This window comes from Drosophila mauritiana, chromosome 2R (genome assembly GCF_004382145.1).
Source record: "Drosophila mauritiana strain mau12 chromosome 2R, ASM438214v1, whole genome shotgun sequence".
Taxonomy (NCBI): domain Eukaryota; kingdom Metazoa; phylum Arthropoda; class Insecta; order Diptera; family Drosophilidae; genus Drosophila; species Drosophila mauritiana.
Genome location: NC_046668.1, coordinates 6,936,600 through 6,957,998, shown reverse-complemented (window position 1 = coordinate 6,957,998; position 21,399 = coordinate 6,936,600). Strand labels below are relative to the sequence as shown.

Here is a 21,399-nt window from a genome sequence, read left to right as displayed (position 1 = left end):
TCCAGACAGTTCGTGATAGTCTGAAGCAGCGTTTATTCTCTCGGCTAAAATAAATCAGTGGTAAAGGTAACTCGTGCTCCCATCAGAGAATTAAGACCACATTTGAATATAATTTTTGCCAAAGAGTATCGAATTTATTTCCTAACTCGATAATCATTTATAATGTCAGCATGCTGTTTAAATTCTAAGGGTTAGAGGGCAAGGTCATTGGAGTTGCACCTCCGATTCGAAAATGGGTCCTGGTCGTGTCGATTGCTTATTCCTTGCTGGGATGGGCCTGGATGTAGGCGATGGCCTTCAGGATGGCCTCTGGGATTGGAGGAGGAGTGGGCAGGAGGTCGCTCTGGGGCTGGTATCCGTTCTCGTCGGCCTTGTAGCTCACACGGACGTGCTCGCCCTCGGGGGAGACCCACTCGAAAACTCCGTCGATGTTTCCGTGGACATCTCCGGTAGCAGAAGCAGCAGAACCGTTATCCAGGACCAACTTGCTCACGAAGCCATCGGCTTGGACTTCGTTGACCAGCTCCTTGACCTCGGGATTCTCGTTGGCGGCCACCAGGGCGGCGAGGGCGCAGACAAGCAGCTAGGATAATCCGGGATTACTCATTGAACTGTCCGGCCTTGATCTTCAGATACTTACGATCTTGAACATTTTGACTTGGTTAGATTGTCAGACTAGAGAGCTCGTGAGACTGATGCCAATTTGGGATCACTCTTCGGCTTTTATACGCTTGTACGCACTCCCCACGAAATCCCAAAGCTGATGCAACCCGTTTTTAATTAACATTTCGGCCAGCATAGGTCTCGTTTGGTTTTACGGACTGGTTGAAGTGACATGCTAGGTGGCGATAAAAATCGTCTGCTGCACTCGTTTTGCTTTCGATTGTCTAAGCAAATCGCTACCGTAATTATTCTAAAAAGAATCGGGTTACTTGGAAAGGGTAAGTCCACCTCCTCATTGGAATAATTTGACATCTTCCGGAATATTTACCCAGATAACTTAGAATTAGTCCAGACCCATTAAATAAAAATAACTTGGTTGAATAACGTTTGAGCTGCTAATAGTAGAAGTTTGATTAATTAGGAGGCTTAAATTAAATGGAAAATAAAACTTTATTTGCGAACCGCTTGTAAGTCCAGCATACTTTTCGGAGCATCATATGGTTTCTATGATGTACTATGTGCGAAATGACTGGAAATCTTATATTATGTGTCCATATTTGCATATCTCTAATTATCTTTAATTTCATCTTAAGTTAATATCAACATTCCCGTGTGGTTTGACAAACACAATGTATACGATTCTTACCTACACAGACACTATTAAACACTTAAATTACAATTTAATAATATAATCAAAACTCCGAAAGCACAGCAATTTGATTAATATTTCTCCAAAAATCACTACAAAATCTTATCATATCATAATTGTGACTTTTATGGGAAGCTCTGTTAGTATTTTGTTACGATCATAAATTAATACTTTTTAAAGAAAAGGTTAAAGAAAAGAATGATATTTAAGAGTGTATACAATATTAAAACTTAATTTCATTTTAACTTCTTGGTTCACGATAATGCCAATTTCAGTTTTATACCCTACACATGCTTTCCAAGAAATCAAGTATACCCTTATACTCTACAAATAATGGGTATAAAAAGTACCTCGTTATTTTCATCATATTGCGATATTGGGATACATCAGTTTGACAACTATGAACTTAACTTAAAATATTAACTAAGTATAACCCCGTTTTCGAAAATATGAAATTAATCGGCTTGTTGAGGCTAAATTTTTGTATTGTTTTAATTTATTTTAGATGCTCTAAAGCATTTTTTATTTAACCTCTCTTCGTACTAGATTCCCTCTAAAACACAGTTATAATTTAATGAAGGCCAAAGTGTCTTTGATTAGTTTTAATCATCTAGTTATACCTTCTTATATGTATATTATATTAACGGGAACCTTCTATTTAATCTATCTGACAGATACAAATCTGTTTTACAAAAAACATGCACTTGGTTTATATTGCAGGGTTTAATTTATTTTCGAATTCGATAACATTTTCTTAAATTTAAAACAGCTGGTGAGAGGTATCCAAACTCAACCTAGCTGTCTCCAATTTTCCATGTTCCTAGTCGGCGGGTTCACTTAGTTCTTGCTGGGGTTAGCCTCGATGTAGGCGATAGCCTTCAGGATGGCAGCTGGGATCGGAGGAGGAGTGGGCAGCAGGTCACTCTGGGGCTGGTATCCGTTCTCGTCGGCCTTGTAGCTCACTCGCACATGGACACCCTCGGGGGAGATCCACTCGAAGACTCCGTCGATGTTGCCGTGGATGTCTCCGGTGGCGGAGGAGGCAGATCCGTCGTCGAGGACCAACTTGCTGACGAAGCCATCGGCCTGCACATCGTTGACCAGCTCCTTGACCTCCACATTGGCGTTGGCGGCCACCAGGGCGGCGAGGGCGCAGACAAGCAGCTAGGATAATCCAGGATTAGACGGCGAAGTCCCGATGCTCCTCAAGGCATACTTACGATCTTGAACATTTTGATTTGGGTGGATTGTCGGACTAGAAATCTTCTAAGACTGATGACAATCTATGCTCAGATCGGTGCTTATATATCATCAAAAGTTGATGCAATGTGCGTATTATAATTAAGTCAATGCGATGCATATAATAAAAACCGTCTGGGATGCAAATTAGTCGACTTGAGATGGCTTAACCACTTTCATTAGGAGATGAGCATTCTTGGGTATTTATTCAACCGAAATATTCGCCTTAGCCTTAACGAAATGCAAAGCAAACCGGACCAGAAACTGAATAATTATTAAGCAGTACAATATTTAATTTTCTGGAATTCAACTTCAATATTATAGCATAGTTTTCGGTGTCAAATATATATGCAGGTGTTTCAACAACTCTGTTGACTTGTTGACAACTCTGGTCAAAAGCTTTCCGGGTTTTTTAAATTAAACAGTGACATCCAAAATATTGAGATACTACAAAATATGACAGGAAACTAGCACCTTAATATGCAGTATCCCTTGCGAACGGGTATTCGGGTATTTTATTACCACTTGAGGAACTTTTAAAATACATGGGATTGCTATCAAGTGAAGTTAGGTTTCCTACAATATTGGTTATTTATGATTATGTACACACTTGACTGATAAAGACTTGGTCATCTCGAAACGTCATCGATGAGCACAGAATCCAATACCCGCACTGCACCGCCCCTACAAAATTTCTACCGAAGCATGTTTCATTTCGGAATCAATTCAGCAGCGCAAGACTTGTTTTTTGACATTTGTATCGCAGAGTCAACTGGAGAATTTATGGGCCCTGCCTTTTGTTGGCATCATGGGCGTTTTGTGCACGCGATAACTTAGATTTGGCCCAAAAAGTAATAAGCAATTCGTTTGGCAAGCAACCGAATTGGGAATCATATAAAAAGGCTCTGCCGACCAAAGTCAGTTATCAGTCAACGTTCGTTCTCGACCAGACAGAAATCAGCCAACATGTTCAAGTTTGTGAGTGGCTCTCAGAATTATTATGAACTTGCCATCTATAACTGGAAGCATTTTCTCTATCCAGGTGATGATCCTCGCCGTTGTGGGAGTGGCTACCGCCCTGGCCCCAGTTTCCCGCTCCGATGATGTCCACGCTGATGTGGTTTCCCGATCGGACGACGTTCGTGCCGATGGATTCGATTCCAGCCTGCACACCTCCAACGGAATCGAGCAGGCCGCCAGCGGTGATGTCCATGGCAACATCCACGGCAACTTCGGCTGGATCTCCCCCGAGGGCGAGCACGTGGACATCAAGTACGTGGCTGATGAGAACGGATACCAGCCCTCGGGAGCCTGGATCCCCACTCCTCCTCCAATCCCAGAGGCCATTGCCCGCGCCCTCGTCTGGCTGCAGTCTCACCCCCCTGCACCCGAGCACCCCCGTCATCACTAGGACTCGTCACCCGGATCCCGGACCACTCCACGGAATGTTCTCCCGAAACAAATCGCCCTAGTTGTCTAGCTGTACTTCTTGACTTTCGAAAAAATACATGCACTTGCTTATAGCAGTAAAAATGTGTGTGTTCTTAATTACACTTTTTGGGTACTCCATGAAATAATATGAGATTTTATACCTCTACCTTCAGTTCTTAAATTCCCGAGATAGTTTTTATCGCTGGGAATGTTTCCTTCTAACTTTTATTCACTTAATCCGTTTATTCAAAGTGAGTATGTTTCCATAAAGAAAAGGTGTGCTGAATTAAAAATTTATCTAGTCTTTCAAAATATGTGAGGAACAAGCAAATAGATATCTTCTTAAGGATATAGAATCCAATACCAATGAGCAAACTTATTGAAAAAGAAAATCAATGGTCAATGCCACCCGACCCGATTGCCCCCTTGATACTTTGATTGTTTTATTTAGTATATACTCATATATTGCCACGTGCCGATTCTTTTTAATGGGTGTGGGGGCATCTGCGAAGTCAACCCAGATCTCAGAGCACTAATCGTATGAAAGATGTAGAGTCTTGATTTGGGTTCAGTTTTGGTGGCAATCATATAAAAAGCCTCTGCCCGACCACAATCAGTCAACGTTCGTTCTCGAGCAGACAGAAAAGTGAAATGTTCATGCTTTTGAGTAACGACTGGATACGAAGGCATTCATGCATTCTATGCTCTCCTTCAGGTGGTGATCTGTGCAGTTTTTGGCTTGGTGGAGGTCCATCCCCCAGTGCCCCTTTCCGTAGGACGTTCCGCAAATGAATTCCGATGACCACTCCCAATCTTACGATGTTCGTGCCGATGGATTTGATTCCAGTCTGCACATATCCAACGGAATCGAGCGGGCTGCCAAAGCAGATGTCGATGGTATTTTCAAGGGCTCTATTAAATGGGTCACCCCCGAGGGCGATCACGTCGAGGTCACGTACGGCGCTAATGAGAACGGATACCAGGCGTCGATGCCAGTCCTGACTCCGACTCCTCCACCAATCCCGGAGGCGTTCCACTCACTGGTATCCAAACATCCCCATCATCACCAAGAATCGTCACCCTGATCCCAGTCCCCTCCACGGACTTTTTATCTACATGCTAATTATTATTCAATAAAGTTGTTTATCCGATATGAGTACATGGTTTCAAAAAAAAAGAAGAATCACCGTGAACGGCATTCCACGTAGTGACGAAGCGCACCAGGAGAGTCTACAAAGGCAACTCCTATCTGCTGTAGTTGTCTATTTATATCGTGTGATAATCCTAAAAAAATATAAGAATCAAATGAGGTGAAAGTTTAAAAGTAAATATTTAAAAAACTGTGGCTGGTAGGGGTAACACCACCGACAAAATAAAAAAGACTCTTGTTTAAAATAAGCGATTGTTAATAATTTGTTAACGTCCGATCATACACTACACTCAAATGATAGTTTTATATCCGATACTCGTAGGGTAAAATGGTATGCTAGGTTCGTTGAAAATTATATAACATTTTCTCATTCATATATATATTTCTCAATGACAACGAGTCGATCTAGACCGTCTGTTTCTGAATTTGTACGTATGAACGCCTTGACTTCAGGAACTAGAGAGTTGAGATAAGACATGAAGATTCCAGAGGCCCACAAACCGCCTAAGACTGCCACGCCCACACCTTTTGAACAATTCTTAAATTTTGTCATCTTATTATTTTTTTTTAATATTTTTACCGATATTCAAAAATGAATTGAAATTTCTCGGTCACACTTCCAGCTGAGTAAGGGGTATCTGACTATAGCATTCTCTCTTTTTTATAATAATTTTTTGGAATTTCTTTGGATGTTTGTCTGCCTGCAACATAACTATGTTATAAACAGAAGAAACTCTAAAAACTCTTTTTTGTCACAACAGTGGATATCGGAAATTTTGAATGTTAAAGGTGAGATGTTCACTAGTTTAAACCTCAAAAGAGGTGTTTCGGCTTAAATAAAAATCAATCCTTTAAATGCTTATACACACAAGAAAGTAAATATCTTCTTAGGTTAACATAAGGTTTGCTTAACAATTTTAAGTGCCACTAAAAAACTGTGTGTATTTTAATAGCGCCTCTATTGAGCAGGTCTTATTTAATTGTACTAAATTTAAGTGGCATATAAAAAATAATAGAAGACGCTATGTATGGATATATCATATACACTTTAATTTGGTTAAAATCAAACTGCAACGTAATTATCGAGAGGAATTGATAAAACAGAAGAAATGGTCAAGGTGCCAAAGTAAAGAAACAAGTTAATGTATGACAAAACATCGAGTCTAAGAAGTCGGCGATGCTTTGTAGTCAATGGAGTCTTGATGGCACTGCAAAAGTGGTTCACGGCTTGGCAATGCCAAGTCAAGCTCAAAAGAGGGGATTTAATGAAGGGGCGGGTCAAACTCGTTTCGATTTCGGGATGCCACCCGACCCGTTTGCCCCTTATTGATGCGATTGTTTCATTTTAGCATCTATTAAGCGATTATATATAGTACTTATCCCGTTGTTTGGCATTTGCTAAGCTGTCGCTATGTGACGATGCTTTTTAATGGGTGTGGGCGCATCCGCGAAGTCAACCCATAACTCAGCGGACCAATTGAATGCAAGATGTAGCGTTTTGATATGGGTTCAGTTTGGGTGGCAATCATATAAAAAGGCTCTGCCCGACCACAATCAGTTATCAGTCAACGTTCGTTCTCGACCAGACAGAAATCAGCCAACATGTTCAAGTTTGTGAGTGACCGCAGGATACGAACCAACCTATTCGATCCCTAACAAATGACTATTTCTCGTTCAGGTGATGATCTGCGCAGTTTTGGGCCTGGCGGTGGCCAACCCCCCGGTGCCCCATTCCCTGGGCCGTTCGGAGGATGTCCACGCCGATGTCCTTTCCCGATCCGATGATGTTCGTGCCGATGGATTCGATTCCAGCCTGCACACCTCCAACGGAATCGAGCAGGCCGCCAGCGGTGATGTCCATGGCAACATCCACGGCAACTTCGGCTGGATCTCACCCGAGGGCGAGCACGTCGAGATCAAGTACGTCGCCGATGAGAACGGATACCAGCCCTCGGGAGCCTGGATCCCCACTCCTCCTCCAATCCCGGAGGCCATCGCCCGCGCCGTCGCCTGGCTGGAGTCCCACCCACCAGCACCCGAGCACCAGCACCACCATTAGAACCCCTCTGAAATCGGATCGCACTACGGACTGTTCCCCGAAGACCTTTCGAACTATTAGCTTAAGTAATCTTACTGTTTGTAAAATACACGCAATTGTTAACGGCAGAAACCAGTTCGCAACCTTGACTTTTTGGCAATATTTGGCAAACAACTGTAACGGTTTCGAACCCGTCCTACCCGTTTACCACCTTCGATTTACTTAGTCGTTTAACACGTTCAATACCATATGGTAACGCGGATTGAGGTAAACCGAATTCACAACAAAGGTACATCAATAACAAAATGTGCACATTTTGTACTTATTAGAGTACATGTATCTTCGTTATCTAGAGTTTTATCCACTTACACTTAGGAATGCAGCTGATATCAAATTAGTTGCTAATATGTAACATATACTCTTCCCCTCAAGGAACTTGAGCAGGTTATTTACCTTCAAATTGTAACATAGTGGGTCTAACTACCATATGATATCATATATTTTCAATAGAAATGGAATATATATGTAGGATTTTTGGCTACCACATACAACGTCAGAATTAAGTGATGTTCCCCAGTGGACGTTGTGTTTAAGCCTTTTTGAAAACCGTTTCCAGATTCCATCAAAAATGACTGTCAATAAACGTTCTTGGCCTTAATTCGGTATCGGTAAAACAGCTGATTCGGTTTAATTTAGCTTGCTGACATTATTTTGAATACCTTAAATCTGCCCTAGATTTTAATAGAGCCTGTCGAAAAGGCAACTTTAACATTTCGAATAATTATCACGGCACAAACCCGATTGCCAATGCAGATTGAAAGAGAATTAGATTTGGACCTGAATGGCAAAAAGCGTGAATCTAAAATCTGAAAAGGCATAAAGCCAGAATTTGTCACCAAGCTGTTAAAATGATAATTTTTACTGTTCTTATTTTCAATAACAATGTTCTGAGTAACATAACCAGTTGAGATCCGGTAGGCGATTCCCATTAAAACCCCAAACTGAAAACATCTGGAGTGAATCCCAAATGAAGGGGCATGACTGTGGGCTCGAGTATATATGTACTTTGTTTAAGGATTAGTTAAGTTAAGCGGACACATAATGGTTTGAGTTCTTTCGGGTTCTATAGGGAATGTTTAGGTTAGGCAGCCTAACTTAAAACAACGATACATATAAATAAAAGCAGATAAGAAAATGTAAGCCAAATTAAATTGAAACATGCGAAGTATTTTCGTTTATGAATTAAAAGCACTATTCTTTGCACCATTAATGAGTTCCGACCACTCCGCTATGTGGTGCTCCTTCAACAAAAGCAGCAATCTCTGATAAACGTGCGACAATTTTCCATATTGAGTGCAAACATGTAAATTAACAACTCGCAAGTTTTCCCGCCAGAGCGGTTTGCATTTGTTTAAAAAACGCTCTGTGGCTCCAGACGCTTTCCGCAGAAACAAAAGCATGAAATGTAATTAAGTAATTGCCACCAGACATCCCTGCTAATGGGGGAACTACTTTGCACATCTGACAGAATGCTTTATTGTTCCCACTATCTCTTCTCTTTGCTTTGTGGATGGGGATGTGGATGTGGGGAAATCAAATAACACACTGCCTTCAATATTTGTGCACGCTGTGACTCCACTGGAGGATTCGAGTGAGCCAGGCTTTGTCCAGGCAGCAGGAATCGTCGGTTTTCGCGAAAACACTCAACACTCATTCGTAATTACTGCAATTAGTTTAGTGCACTTTGTTAATCACGCAAGGGTGCGTATTTCCACGTGGGCCGGCTAATCATCCGGTAATTTATCAAAAGCGTGCGAATTTACCATGTGCAGTCATAATTTAACGAAAACAATCCAGAAATGAACACCAGTCCAAGTGCAAATTAGAATTCCCATCAAAGGAGCTACGGATAGATTCAATTTGCTGCAGGTAATTAGCCACAAATATAACAACCAAATGAACAAATGTACACATGCGCTACTAAGAGACCACAGCACGCAACGTTTGTGTTTAAACGAATGTATGTATCGAGTAAACATTTGTCTAAGCCCGAATTATTTTGACATTAATTAAACGCCCATTATAGGCTGTCCGCAAATCACAATGGCATCCCATTTAAAAGAGCCAATCACGCAGAATATAAATAGTCTAATTAATGTGCATTTTGACGTATGGTTTCTATTATTACAGGTTTTGTATTTGTTATTTATTGGCGATCAATTTGATGCTAATTATGGAATCCTTCACGAGGACAGCCTTTATCTGGTGAATCGAACTGAGTTTTGATGGGATTAGCTGGGAGGCGAGTTTCTGCGAAAGCCGAGCGGTTTCCGCCCCTCAGGTGCCGCGTGGAGTTGCCTGCGACCTTGGGCGTCGGCTGGCTCCATTGGAACCAGCTCCTGACTCGTCGTCCGCTCGACCGGCCTCATCTCACTTGCTGAACTTGAGGCCCACTGCAAAAGGACGAGGAAAGCGCACCCAGCGGGTGAGGAAAGACAATTAATGAGAATGTTTCTAACTAATGGCTTTGTAATGAAGCGGGGGAAGTTCTCCAAAGTGATTTCTCCTCCTTTTCAGCTGCGTTACCCACCTGCCGCGCTGCGTGGATTCCTCAGCTTGGAGGGCTTCTTCCTTAGCTCCGATTGACCCAGTCCGCCACTGGTTCCCGGTCCATGGGTGTCGATTTGCATGCTCTCATCGCTGTCCGAAGTCTGGCTCTTTAAGACCTTCTTAAGATTGATGAGCTGGGGGGATTAGAGCAGACAAATAAAATTACACAATCCGAAGTCTGATACTTCTGTTGTAAGTAGAAATGTTTACTTTAAATGTGTATTGTAACGTAATGTAGATTTAGAAGGGATCTAACAAAAATTCGTAGTGCCAATAAATCTAGTACGAAACTTAAGTTTATCCATTTTTTGGAACTCACATCTTGTTCCACGCGCTCCTTGTTTATCAGCCTTTTGGATTTCTCGGCGTTCGCGTACTTTATCTGCATTTCGATGCAGTTGGAAACGCTGTCGCAGGAGTTGACCCACGCCTGAAGGGTTTCCACGATCTGGCCAGTGTATCCGGGTGGAATGTCGCGGCCCTGGGCGTAGTCCACCTCCAAAATGCGTGTGTTCTGGAACAGCTTTCCGTGGATGATGTCTGCGTGGAGGATTAAAGGGAAAATTAGAGAGTTTTCTCCCTCTTAGCGTTGCCTGCATGCCTGCAAAGCTTGTTGTCAACTTTTTCTTGACTAATTGCCCAGAACGAGCAGTTTTTGAAGTTGGCAAAAGTGTCGCCTCAAGTGCCAGCTCCTGAGTGCACTGAAGGCCATTGCAACAAGTTTGTTGTGATGCCTATGGACGAATGGAGCAGTTTCCTTTAAGGCAGCCACTTCAGAGGTAAACGAAAACAGTAACTGAACAAGGGGCTTAAGTTTCTAGAATATGGTCTTGCAGAAAAATGGAAATACATTAAGTATCCTTAAAGCAAATCTACATTGAATGGGCTAAAGCAATAAAGCAAGTAGGTCAAAAAGTTGAGCAGGGCACGGTAGCTCTGGAATAACAAGAATCCGTTCTAAACAAGAACGAGGGGCACATCTACGGAGTGGGTAAAGCTGGATAATACGAACGCAGCTGGCGAGGAAAATATAATTTCAATATTTTGCCAATGCATTTGCTTATTTATTCAGCTTATAAGTACAAAAACCATAGACCGATAATTCGCTTGGATTATTTACAATTCCGAAATTAATGATGATTCCCTACCCAGCAATAAGCACGGATGCGCAATCAATCACGCCACCTTTATCCCACACAGCAAACTCTCAATCAATTAAACTGATTAGAAAACAGTTAGATGAGCGCAAATACAACAGAACGAAGCTGGCTACAATCAAGCAAATGGAAGCCGGGTTCCATAAATCCGAAAATCCGCACAGCAGATTCCCAAGTGTTGGCCAAATACTGTGGTGACCCAGTCACACACAATGGGTAATCAAATAGCAGCGTATTAACTTTTGTTTTCAATACTTTGGGGCGATCTCTTTAAGCCAAATGAAAGTGGCTTTGGGGCGATTAGCTTTGTATTCTGACTCAATTGGCAAATACACCGCCCAGCGGGCGCAAGCGGAAAGTGCAATCTGCTGCGATGGCCGACATCAGGAGTAGTTTGAGTAATTAATTTGAAATCGTCGTTCGTTGCTTAGTTCGTAGCTTCTCTGCGGGATTACAATTTACAGCAAGCGGATTTGGAATCGTTTTCATCAGTGCCGACAGGAGTCTGAGTCCCAGTTGCAAAGTCCCGAATTCTGAACCCCTCTGCCTCTACCTCTACCCCGATCCGAACTATGGCCCGAGGCCTTAACTTGCTCGGCTGAGGAAATGGCTAAGTGGCAGCCGCCTCTCCGCTCGCCGGTTTTGGCCATGGCTAAGCCCTAGTTAAGTCCTTGAGCGCTCTTTGCCTTTGACTTTACGACCACTTGTGTCCTTGAATCTGAGAGTCGGCGGAAAGGCGGCCTCGGACTGGGTACGAAGTCTGCGGACCAAGTTTCTGTGTTTATGGCACCGACTTTGCGTCATAAATATTCACTCAAATATGCAGGGAATTCGCCCGAAGATTCAATTTCTCGCATCCACTCGCTCAGACGCCCTGCGATTTGGGTTGACAATTTGTCAGACACTTTTCTAATTAGCTGAAGAGTTGGCGCCAAAATGCTTATTGATTTGATGCCTTCGAGTGCGTCTCGAATAATTGGAAAACATGGGAGAATTTCGGATTCCGCTGTTGCGCGACGCCTTGGCCACAAGTGCTGTAAACTGCCTGCGGTTTTCCGGCGCTGACATGTGTCTGTGAAAACTGTGGGCGCCTGCTGTCGCGTGCGGAAAATTCAACGCCAGGGCAATCAATCATGCTTACTGCTCCGCCCGCAAATTGCGGAAAAAGCCGTTGAGGGACAGCAGAATGAGTCTTCGAAGCGGCAGAAGGCGATGATGTCAAACCGCCGACGGCTGTGGTTCTGTGGCAAATGCTGATGAAAATCCAATGGCTGCGGCTGTGGCTATGGCTATCTGGAGATGAATGGAAACGTTAAAAAACGCAGTCCGTGGCACAAAACCTTCAGGAATTTGACCACCACGGCGAGTGCTCTTTTGGTGACTCGGAAAAAACGCGTTTGAATTTGAAGTTGCCATGAAAAGAATGGTACGATTCTAGGAACACAGTTTGAAAAGACAATTTACAACGTTTTTATACGCTTGCTTCACCAAGTAAAGTTGACAGAACCAATTCTAAAATAAATCCCAATTCTTCATCGCTTAGGCCATACCCGGCTGTCGTTAGTTAGATAGATAGATTTGTAATGGATACACTAATAGTTGTAAATACACCTTGAATAAGACTCAGACAAGCAGACATATAGGCTTACATACAAACTTTTAAGTTATAGGACCTGTACTCATACCATTTACGTATTAAAAAGTAAAAGGATCCATTAGGACCTCGAGTTTTGGGTACCTGTCGCTGACAGCTTAGGCAACTCTTCAAACAGTTCCCCACCTGCCCCAGAATATAGAATTTATTAATTGAAATTCCGAACAAACCCGAACGACAGCAGCAGGCAAGGACAAACGGCACAAGATAAAATTTGTTAGAGGCGTTTCCAGAAAAAGGGTTTGGCTCTAGCTGTCTGCCTTCTAGCAGTTATAATTGTTTAATTATTAAATCCTTCTCATTAAAACAGGACTTTCTTTGTTTCGGACACTATAAGCCCCTAAAATGGACACTGTTCGCAAAACAGTGAAAGTTCCCAGAACTCATTTAGATTCTGTTTTATTCTTTTTTAATTGTTAAGGAAACTGCCGTACGCAATACAAATAAAATTAGGAATAAATAGTTGGTTAAGCTCCTTACTCACTGATATTTATAGTGCTGGGAGCAGCAGCTCTTTTGGGAACCCCGGGCCATACACTCCACTGCCACCGCAAGCTAGCGGACTGGAAACTTGTGCCATCAATATGAGGCGGTGGATAGCTGCTGCAAAGTTTTCACCTAAAACTGACAAAGTGCTCAGCGCAGCCACCCACAGACACTCGCCCTTCTCAAAGTTTTCCGGGCAACCCACTGCAATGGGCCCGCGGCGCCGAAAACTATGCAATCAGAAGCAGCTGCGAAATCGGCGGGTCCCGAGGAGACGGTTAAGTCCGGATTTAGAGCGGGGGCGGCAAATTATGTCCGAACTGCGTCTCTTTTGGGTACTCGGCTCTGCGGCAAGGTCGCGGCTTGTTCATTAAGGTAAACTGGCCTTTGATGTAACAGCTTTTCAGAGGATAAAAGCCGCTTTCCATGCAGTGTTCCCGTCATTGGAACACTGTTAATTAACCGATTGCGAAAGGGGCTTACACTTTCTGCGGCCTACTCAGAAAATGCTATGCACAAGTGGCCAGCGCTTTCGTACTTCGCCGTGCATCCCCCAAACAAATTCATCCCACTTCTCTCAGAATTGCAAATCCCCCGGCCCGGTGGAAAGCTAGTTCAAAAGCCGCTCTTAAGCACCCTGAATTATGCGAAACTTTTCTTTGACACACAAAAGAAATTAAAGAAGTGCACCAAAAAACTAAAATCAAGAAGGCGCATTCTGCGACACATTCTGTAAATCCCAGCAACTCGACACGGCAACAGCGAGGGTGCAATCCTCGGTGAACTCGGTGGCATTCCGAGCCACCACTCTCGCCTCGACATGAGGGTACAAACCGTTTTGCTTATATTCCTGCGATTCCCAGCATACAGCTACTGGTGCCGGGATGTTATTGCAGAAAAAGTAGTTCGAGGCAGTTGGGAAAATATTTGAAAATGCCTGGGAGATTGAAAACCACCGAGGCTGTTCTGGTGGGGAATGCTCGACTGCTCGATTTTAGGAGCAGATACCAAAGACTCCCGCTTACAGCATTTTTGGGTACGATTATCCGCACTCTTGTGTATTTTTGCTCTTCAGGAATTTTTACGACTTACTTAGCTAACATTCGTAGAAGTGTTATAAAAGGCGAGCAAAGAACTAAAATACAAGTTAAAGCACATGACATTGTCTTGAGAGAACTTGAGAGAATACTGGTCCATTACTTGTTATTATTATATCTGAAATGAATTAAGGTAATATTAATGTAACCCAAACACTGAGCAAAGCCGAAACAATCAAAAGCTGGCCCACTAATGGAACGAGCCGAAATGAATTTCTGGCGAATTTGAATTCTAGAAGGCATTTAATTACCATATACCCACCCCAGCGTCCTGATAGACAAATGATGCTCTAATGGGATGACCTGGAATCGCGACGAGGGAACCACTCCACCTGCCCGCCGGCTAATGGAGGCCCCGCTCCGTTGCCAACTACATTAAATTGCGATGTCAGATTACGGCGCCTAATAGAACGCAATGATTTCGCATTCCGCCAGACATCTGGCACTTGCCCTACTGCCACCCGCAATGATGCTCTAATGATGGCTATCATAACATAAATCTTCGCTGGGGCGGGGGAATTTATTTGTCCGTTCATTGCCTGGATTTGGAAAGCAATTAGGAGGGGCAGGTGAGACGATGTTGCGAGGAGCACTCGCCGGGCCTTGCGGAGAATCATTTTTTGTGGGGCAGATGGCGTTGAGTTGTCACTTTATTTGCTTACATAATGGACGGCCAAGAGTCCATTAAAAACTTCTGAACGCCATTTGCTTATCCAGCGCTAATGTTTTGGTACGTATGTTTGGGTTGTTCTATACGTCGAGTGGGCACTTGTCGGGAGCCGCTGAAAACCGAACAGGACTAACCAAAAATCCGCCGCCTGAAGGGCTCGTTTTCCAGCCCCATATAACACAGCCTCTGTTTGTTTTCGTTCTGGTCCATAGATCACAAAGCTCAAAAATCAACAGCACCAACAAGTTTAGCACCACATTCGAGGGCCCTAAGTATGCTTACACGAACGATGTTTCCGAGTGCGATATTTGGGCCCCGGCTTCTGGGTGTTGCGTTTGATTTAAGGCTTTCGGCAGACATACAATGCAGACTGGGTCCTCGGTCCGGAACTACAAGTGCAAAGTGTGTAAATATGCAGCTGTGCCGGCGCGCAGTGATGGATTTCAAGTTTCTATGCAACAGTGGGCAAATTATGCACATCATCTACCAACGAACATATTCTATATGCCAACTAAACCGAGTCATAGCAAAAGCTAATTGTCAGTTAGTCTCAAATGCACATTTTTGGCTACAAATCTCTGTTAGGATTCTAAGTATTGTATGCACTGATTGTAATCCTATGAAATTACTCCTATTTAGGTACATACAAAACTACTAATGGTCAGCATTTTGACAAAAGATTTTCCCACAGTTGGAAATATTTACGATTTGTGAAGCAAACTTTTTATGTGGCAATTACGGAGCGAAGTTTGATTGTAGGCGGCCACCACTGAGGCGTGAGCTCAAAAAGGAAATCATCGAGGCAAAAGTGTTCATCCAGCTGACGACGTCGGCAGCAGTAAAAACTGTTTCCCCGCGGGGATGAGTTGGGCAGAATCAACTGGTGGGGCGCCAGACCGAGTGGCTTAATGAATCTCGCCGAGCATAATCCTCGTTTCTCCGCCCAATTGTTTTCGTTTGCCAGGATGCGCCAGCTGTCCCGGCTAATCAAGTGCACTGCCCAAAGGCGGTGGCCGGGGAGTGGTGGTCTGGAATGGGAGGCGCTAGACGGCAGCACAACTTTGTGAATCTACTGCTTTTACAGCTGCTGGGCCGCCGGCGCAGGTGTACAGCTGCTCAAAAATGCTAATTGAACGAGAAGGCGCCCTTTCCATGGTGAGAAGTAGGCAAAAATTAGCATTTGATTTAATAATGCAAGCTGAGGAGGGAGGCAGGGTCGAGATTTGTCAGTTTGGCACTGAATTGGCTGGACTTTCAACTGAAAAATGAATAAGTTTGCAGCCCAAAAGAAAAAGGAGGAAAACTTATTTTGTTGAATGCCCTAGAAATCGTGAAATCCTTTTCATGCGAAAAGGGAAGCGTTTTGTTGACATTTGAGAGGTGGAAACAACTGTTTTAAATCAGTTTTGGGCAAATAAAAGTAATGAAACATTGTATAGACTACATCGGGGCTGTACATTTAAAACCCATTAAGTTATCCACCTAGACGAACTCACCCGCGTAGATGGCCTCTATGATGATGTCCTCCAGGTGGCGGACGTTGTCGATCTCCAGCTCGCTGAGCAGCAGGGCATAGGGAATGCTCTTTGCCTTGATGGCCAGCGAGACGATAGTCAGGTGCTGCAGCTTCTTTTGCATGGCAGGAGTCAGCTCGATGAACTTTTCCGGCTGTGCGCGGTATTCCTTGTATGTGCCGTATGCGAATAGGTTCAGGGTCTCGAAGTGCTTGGAGTCAAGACCGTCTTTAAGCTATGTGTGGATTTGTGGTTGGTAAGTTACTGCCAGGAGGGGTTTCATTGATGGACGCACCTGCAAAACGGATGGCTCCGCCAGTAATTCGCCAAAAACAAAGACATTCGGCGCTTCCAGGGCCTGTCGAATTACATCCAGCAAGGCGGCGCCGGTGGATGACTTGGCCAGGACACAGAACTTCTCCAGGAACGTCTCCTTGCTCTTGCTCGGCTCCTCGTTGCCCAGCAGCATGTCCTGCGTCATTTTGATAGCTTCAAGTTGGTTAATTTGTTTTAAATTCTGGGATTGTTTTGATTTTTGCAAGCACACTGCCAAGTGTGACCGTTCATCGATGGCCACATTATATCGACCGGGCATATACTAGACTTCATTCTATCTTATTAGTGTAATGAGTTCTAACTATTTCTAACTACGCCAATGACAGGACATACTTACGATTTAATTTTTGTATATCAAACCATAAAATAAACCATAAAGTAAAGTTTTTGTAAAAATATTATTTGTTATGGCCCATAATACAATTTTTTTAAATTACAGCGCTGAGTAAGGAGAGTGTATATACTAAATATACCAAATTTTGTGATGAACAGAATAAAGGTCACATTATTATTGCTCTTGCAAAAGCTGACTGGCATATAAGTGGGCGCCAAGTTTAAACAATCTGGAGTTGGACAGGCACAGTGTGGAAAAGTAAGTTAAAAACTTAAAGTTTATGCAACCTTAACCACAGATACTAACCCGTTCATTATGCTTATGATTATTTTATGTTCTTAGGGGATACCTCCTCGTTCGCTGCATTGTTTTTCTAATAACAGCCTACCATTTGCACTTACCTCTTGGAAATGTTGGTCATTATGTTAAAGCAGGGCATCCCCATTTTAAAACACTTTTCGCTCCACATTCCATCCGGCGGCACACACAGACGCACCCTAGGGGGCTGTAGAAAAAAAGGAGAGAAGAGGGCGGAAACGGCAGGCTGGGCCTAAAAAAATATATTCCTTGAGCCACTTTGGGCTGCCAAAACTTTGCGCCAGCCACACTTGCTATTATTGCTGTGGGTAGGGGCGGCTATGCGAATACGAGTATAAAAAGGCGCAGGGTCAAAGTTGAAAACCCTTTATTGTGTCTGGGGGGTTGACTTTGGCATGGAAGTGGGAGTGGGCGTGATTGGGACCGCCATTCCCTATATGAGATGCGCCAGCTCATCGATTATGAAAAGTTAACTAAAGGTCAGGGACCCTCGGGGATACACACACAGACACACACGGGATCTCCGGAAAAAGGTGAGTCCGAGCCTTAAAGACACCGAGTCCGTTTTAAAATTGCCCACAGCACAGTGTTCAATTTTACAGCATATTTTCCACTTGTATCGCTTTGTTTTCCATGCTCTTGCAATGCCGACACTTCGACAGAAATTGACCGGACTGTTTTGCAATTTTTCCAATTGGATTGGCACGCCTACCGCCCACACTACCTACTACCATACTCCCAAATTTTATTGGATTTGCCAAATTTGCCAGTACGCAGCCATTACAAAATTGGTTGTGATTTTGATTCTGTTGCGTGCGTTCGGCTGCAGATTCGCTTTTGGCTTCCATCCGGAGCGGCGGATGTGGTTCTTCTCCTGCGGCGACTGCTGCCCGAATTGCATCCGTGATTAGTTTGCCGTGCGTTTGAAACATTTTTGGAATAATGCGAAATCCCGCTGCCTTTACTTCGTTCGCATTTTGCGGCTTGCGTGCGCAAAGTTGCACCCATCGAGGATATTCGCTCTCCAACCGACGAGAGCCTGTGGCCATTCTTGCGATGGACCACTGGTGGTCAGCAGGTGGGGATTGGAAATTACTTAAAAGATTGGGCAGAGCGGAAAAAACGCGGTTCGCAACAGAAGAACACTAAGCTGAAATTAAATGGTAACTTGCAGGTTTCCCATGCTTTGGGATTAATCTATGAACAAATGGATAAAACAAATACCAACTAAAAAATGTAACATATAATAAAATAGATCTAAAATTTTAGGTTTAAAGGGATTCAGTATGATGCTTTTAGCTGGCATGGCCATATATGGTCTCTGGCTGGAAATCCCGCAGAGGGTAAACTATAGTAGACTTTCCGCCTTGCCGCTGATTCTCGCATTTTTGAAAAGCTCTTTGTCACGCCGGCAAACTTTACCCGCTCTGCTCCGTGTTCTGGTTTTTTGTGGATTTCACTTTGTCATTAATTTGACGCACAATGAATCGGCAGTTGGCAGGTTGTTCGGCTGTTCAGTTTCCAGGGATTTCAATCCTATTTCCGAGATTACCGAACGAGGGCGTTCAATTTAATTTGCGGGCAAAGCAAGGACGTCATTTGCCAAATTCATGTACTCCATCGTCGGTTCAGCTGGCACCGAGCTTTAAAATTAATTACACTTTTTGCCTTCTGAATCCATCATCGGCTTGCACATTAAAATCATTGGCGGGGATCCCCGCCCTGCCACGCCCATCGCCCGACCGACAATTTGCTTACTAGCCCATAAAAATGTATGAAAATAAAATATCAACACAGTTCGAGGGCCCCAAAATGGCCAAATAAAAGGACTCAACCCCGCGAACGCGGGCCGCATGCAAATGTGGGTGGGGTCCCGCCGCCTCAGTATCCTTCAGACTGTCCTACGGCCGTATAACAGTGTACTAAAACGTGTCCTTGCCCCTGCCGCGGCACTTTGACCAGCAGCTGCGACCACGCTTTCGCTTTCGCCTCTGGCTTATCATTTTTTATCGGCAGGACAAAGACTTGACCTTCCTTTTTAGTGAGTTGGCTGCTCTGCTCATTAGGACTCAAATTGCTTTCCCCGCCTGCAACTGTGTGCCATTGAGCACTACCCGAAAAAATGTATCGATGTATAAACGGGGAATTGAGAAGACATAATATTGTTCCTTTTTAAAAGGTTGTATAATTATTTTGCAGTTTGATTTTAACTTAGCGCCAAATTCTTAATGACTAAGATATAAGGGGAAGGATTTAAAGGACTCCTTTAGGCTTAGATACTTCTTTTCTGCGAGTGTTGTACGCGATTATTTGGCTTACTGAACGTATTGTTATTACTGCTGGGGCAGTAGCTCCGCTTATCGATGCAAATGACAGGCGGCCGGGAAACTTGAGCAACTTGGCCCATTTCGGCGGAACGATGTTAACTTGACCCAAATCACGGACTTTTCGCGCGACTCGAGCCGAGGGACACTGCTGGCAGGGACTTAGGGAAAATGGCGTACAGGAATACAGCGTAATAAACAAGAGCCTTTGAATAACTTCATTCAGCGAATGCAGCCAAAGGTTGCACAAAGACTGCTGATAAAAATTCCCCCGCTCTGCGACAATTTACCAAGGATCCTTTTAGAGCCAAACTTTGTACCGAAATTGCTATGGCAATGTGGGATGGAGCGGAGTAAAAATGCAATTTGTATCGGATTCTCGGACCTGGAGAGCAAAACGCAAATGGACACACGGAACACAGCCACCTGGTTAATTTAAATTACAAATTGTTCAGATTCCCTTCCCGTGAAATTCCCGAGTGCCGACCGGACAAATCAAGCAGGGCCCACAATTAGCCGGAAACAAACTGTCAGTTGTTTGCTGGTATTGCAGCGATAACAATGTCACATCGAATTTCATCACAGCCCCCTCATTCAGCCACATATCCAGCCAAACGAGAACTGGATGTGGATATGGAAAACTGGGAAGCCACAGCGACCTTCCTTGCTGCAATCCCAATCTAGTCGAGCATGGCGTATTATTATAACGCTCTTTGTTTATATGCACCAGCGACGGGGAAAACCGAGGAAAAACTACTTGCTGTGCTGGCGATAAAAACACGGATACAAACCGATGTCGACTGGTGCCAGGCACAAGGATAACCCGTGGGTGGTCGGTGTGTGCTCGAATCGATGAGCAGCCGGGTCCTGGCCCAACTTGTTGCCAATACAATCAATTCAGCATGTCGCATATTATTCGAGCTGTCTCACGGACCGAAGGAACTAAGCCAAATTTGCAACCGCAGGCAGGGATTTTTCGATTGGGTGTGATGTGATATGTTGCTACTTTGGCTTAGCATCAGTACATATCCTGGTAATGTCTTGTGACACCTAGTTTTAAGGTAAATATATATATATATACATATCCGGCTCTAAGAAGGATCGATTGAAACACAAAATATTCTTAGTCATACAATAGAATATGATTACAGATAGAGTTGTAAATGTTTTAAGCTTGATACTTTCATAAAATTCTGGTAATTTAAGCTATTTTCTTTGCCAGTGATATCATAGTAAGTATACAAGTAGTGCGTAGTTAAAGCGGCTTACCTTGCAAAGGTGAAGAAATGAGATTAGTTGCCTAATGTTCCGTCTAGTTTGTTACCCTTTTTGGGTCCCTGTCATTTGCTCTCTATCAGCTAAGCTGCAAAGCGGCTTCGCCTGGCTATATGTACCCCAATTTATCTGATGTTCTGCCGATACCCGAACTTCGTTGTGCTATCCATCGCATTTTGAAGTGCAACCGGTAAGCACTTTTCACCAGATAGTAATCCTGGCCTTTTGGAATGCTGAATTGCCGGAAAGCCGCTTTTGTCATGTAATCGAGAACTTAAACATTAGAAAGTGGCTGGGGCACTAAGCCCTCTGCCGGGCCATCAATTTCAATCTGCATGCGTCTATTTTTGGGCGCATGTAAGCACCTGACAATGTTGGGGATTCGGTTTGGGATGCGGGATGCGGGATGCGGGATGCCGGGTGCCGTGTGCCTGGCTTTTAGGTTTTTAGGCAT

General features: G+C 43.8%; 6 protein-coding genes and 1 pseudogene across 6 annotated transcripts; 4 read left to right on the top strand and 3 right to left on the bottom strand.

Moving 5' to 3' along the window:
• Nucleotides 1–120: 120 nt before the first annotated feature.
• LOC117136299 (larval cuticle protein 4) lies at nucleotides 121–732 on the bottom strand. The gene is made up of 2 exons (XM_033297145.1): nucleotides 641–732; nucleotides 121–583 (listed from the first exon to the last, which is right to left on the bottom strand). The coding sequence occupies exons 1-2, from the start codon at nucleotides 650–652 to the stop codon at nucleotides 257–259; spliced, it is 339 nt and encodes a 112-aa protein (XP_033153036.1). The 5' UTR covers nucleotides 653–732; the 3' UTR covers nucleotides 121–256.
• Nucleotides 733–2,039: 1,307 nt separating this feature from the next.
• On the bottom strand, nucleotides 2,040–2,973 carry LOC117136300 (larval cuticle protein 3). Its single transcript, XM_033297146.1, has 2 exons — nucleotides 2,533–2,973; nucleotides 2,040–2,476 (listed from the first exon to the last, which is right to left on the bottom strand). The coding sequence occupies exons 1-2, from the start codon at nucleotides 2,542–2,544 to the stop codon at nucleotides 2,150–2,152; spliced, it is 339 nt and encodes a 112-aa protein (XP_033153037.1). The 5' UTR covers nucleotides 2,545–2,973; the 3' UTR covers nucleotides 2,040–2,149.
• A 517-nt stretch (nucleotides 2,974–3,490) lies between these two features.
• On the top strand, nucleotides 3,491–4,057 carry LOC117137860 (larval cuticle protein 2). The gene is made up of 2 exons (XM_033299575.1): nucleotides 3,491–3,529; nucleotides 3,594–4,057. The coding sequence occupies exons 1-2, from the start codon at nucleotides 3,518–3,520 to the stop codon at nucleotides 3,960–3,962; spliced, it is 381 nt and encodes a 126-aa protein (XP_033155466.1). The 5' UTR covers nucleotides 3,491–3,517; the 3' UTR covers nucleotides 3,963–4,057.
• A 133-nt stretch (nucleotides 4,058–4,190) lies between these two features.
• On the top strand, nucleotides 4,191–5,172 carry LOC117138461 (annotated as a pseudogene).
• Nucleotides 5,173–6,690: 1,518 nt separating this feature from the next.
• LOC117137861 (larval cuticle protein 1) lies at nucleotides 6,691–7,279 on the top strand. Its single transcript, XM_033299576.1, has 2 exons — nucleotides 6,691–6,746; nucleotides 6,811–7,279. Exons 1-2 carry the CDS (start codon nucleotides 6,735–6,737, stop codon nucleotides 7,189–7,191), a joined length of 393 nt encoding a protein of 130 aa, XP_033155467.1. The 5' UTR covers nucleotides 6,691–6,734; the 3' UTR covers nucleotides 7,192–7,279.
• Nucleotides 7,280–9,328: 2,049 nt separating this feature from the next.
• On the bottom strand, nucleotides 9,329–16,933 carry LOC117137059 (COP9 signalosome complex subunit 7). The gene is made up of 5 exons (XM_033298273.1): nucleotides 16,654–16,933; nucleotides 16,341–16,593; nucleotides 10,100–10,320; nucleotides 9,761–9,914; nucleotides 9,329–9,623 (listed from the first exon to the last, which is right to left on the bottom strand). The coding sequence occupies exons 1-5, from the start codon at nucleotides 16,837–16,839 to the stop codon at nucleotides 9,601–9,603; spliced, it is 837 nt and encodes a 278-aa protein (XP_033154164.1). The 5' UTR covers nucleotides 16,840–16,933; the 3' UTR covers nucleotides 9,329–9,600.
• A 3,298-nt stretch (nucleotides 16,934–20,231) lies between these two features.
• LOC117137555 lies at nucleotides 20,232–20,711 on the top strand. Its single transcript, XM_033299055.1, has 2 exons — nucleotides 20,232–20,313; nucleotides 20,400–20,711. The coding sequence occupies exons 1-2, from the start codon at nucleotides 20,232–20,234 to the stop codon at nucleotides 20,663–20,665; spliced, it is 348 nt and encodes a 115-aa protein (XP_033154946.1). The 3' UTR covers nucleotides 20,666–20,711.
• Nucleotides 20,712–21,399: the final 688 nt, after the last annotated feature.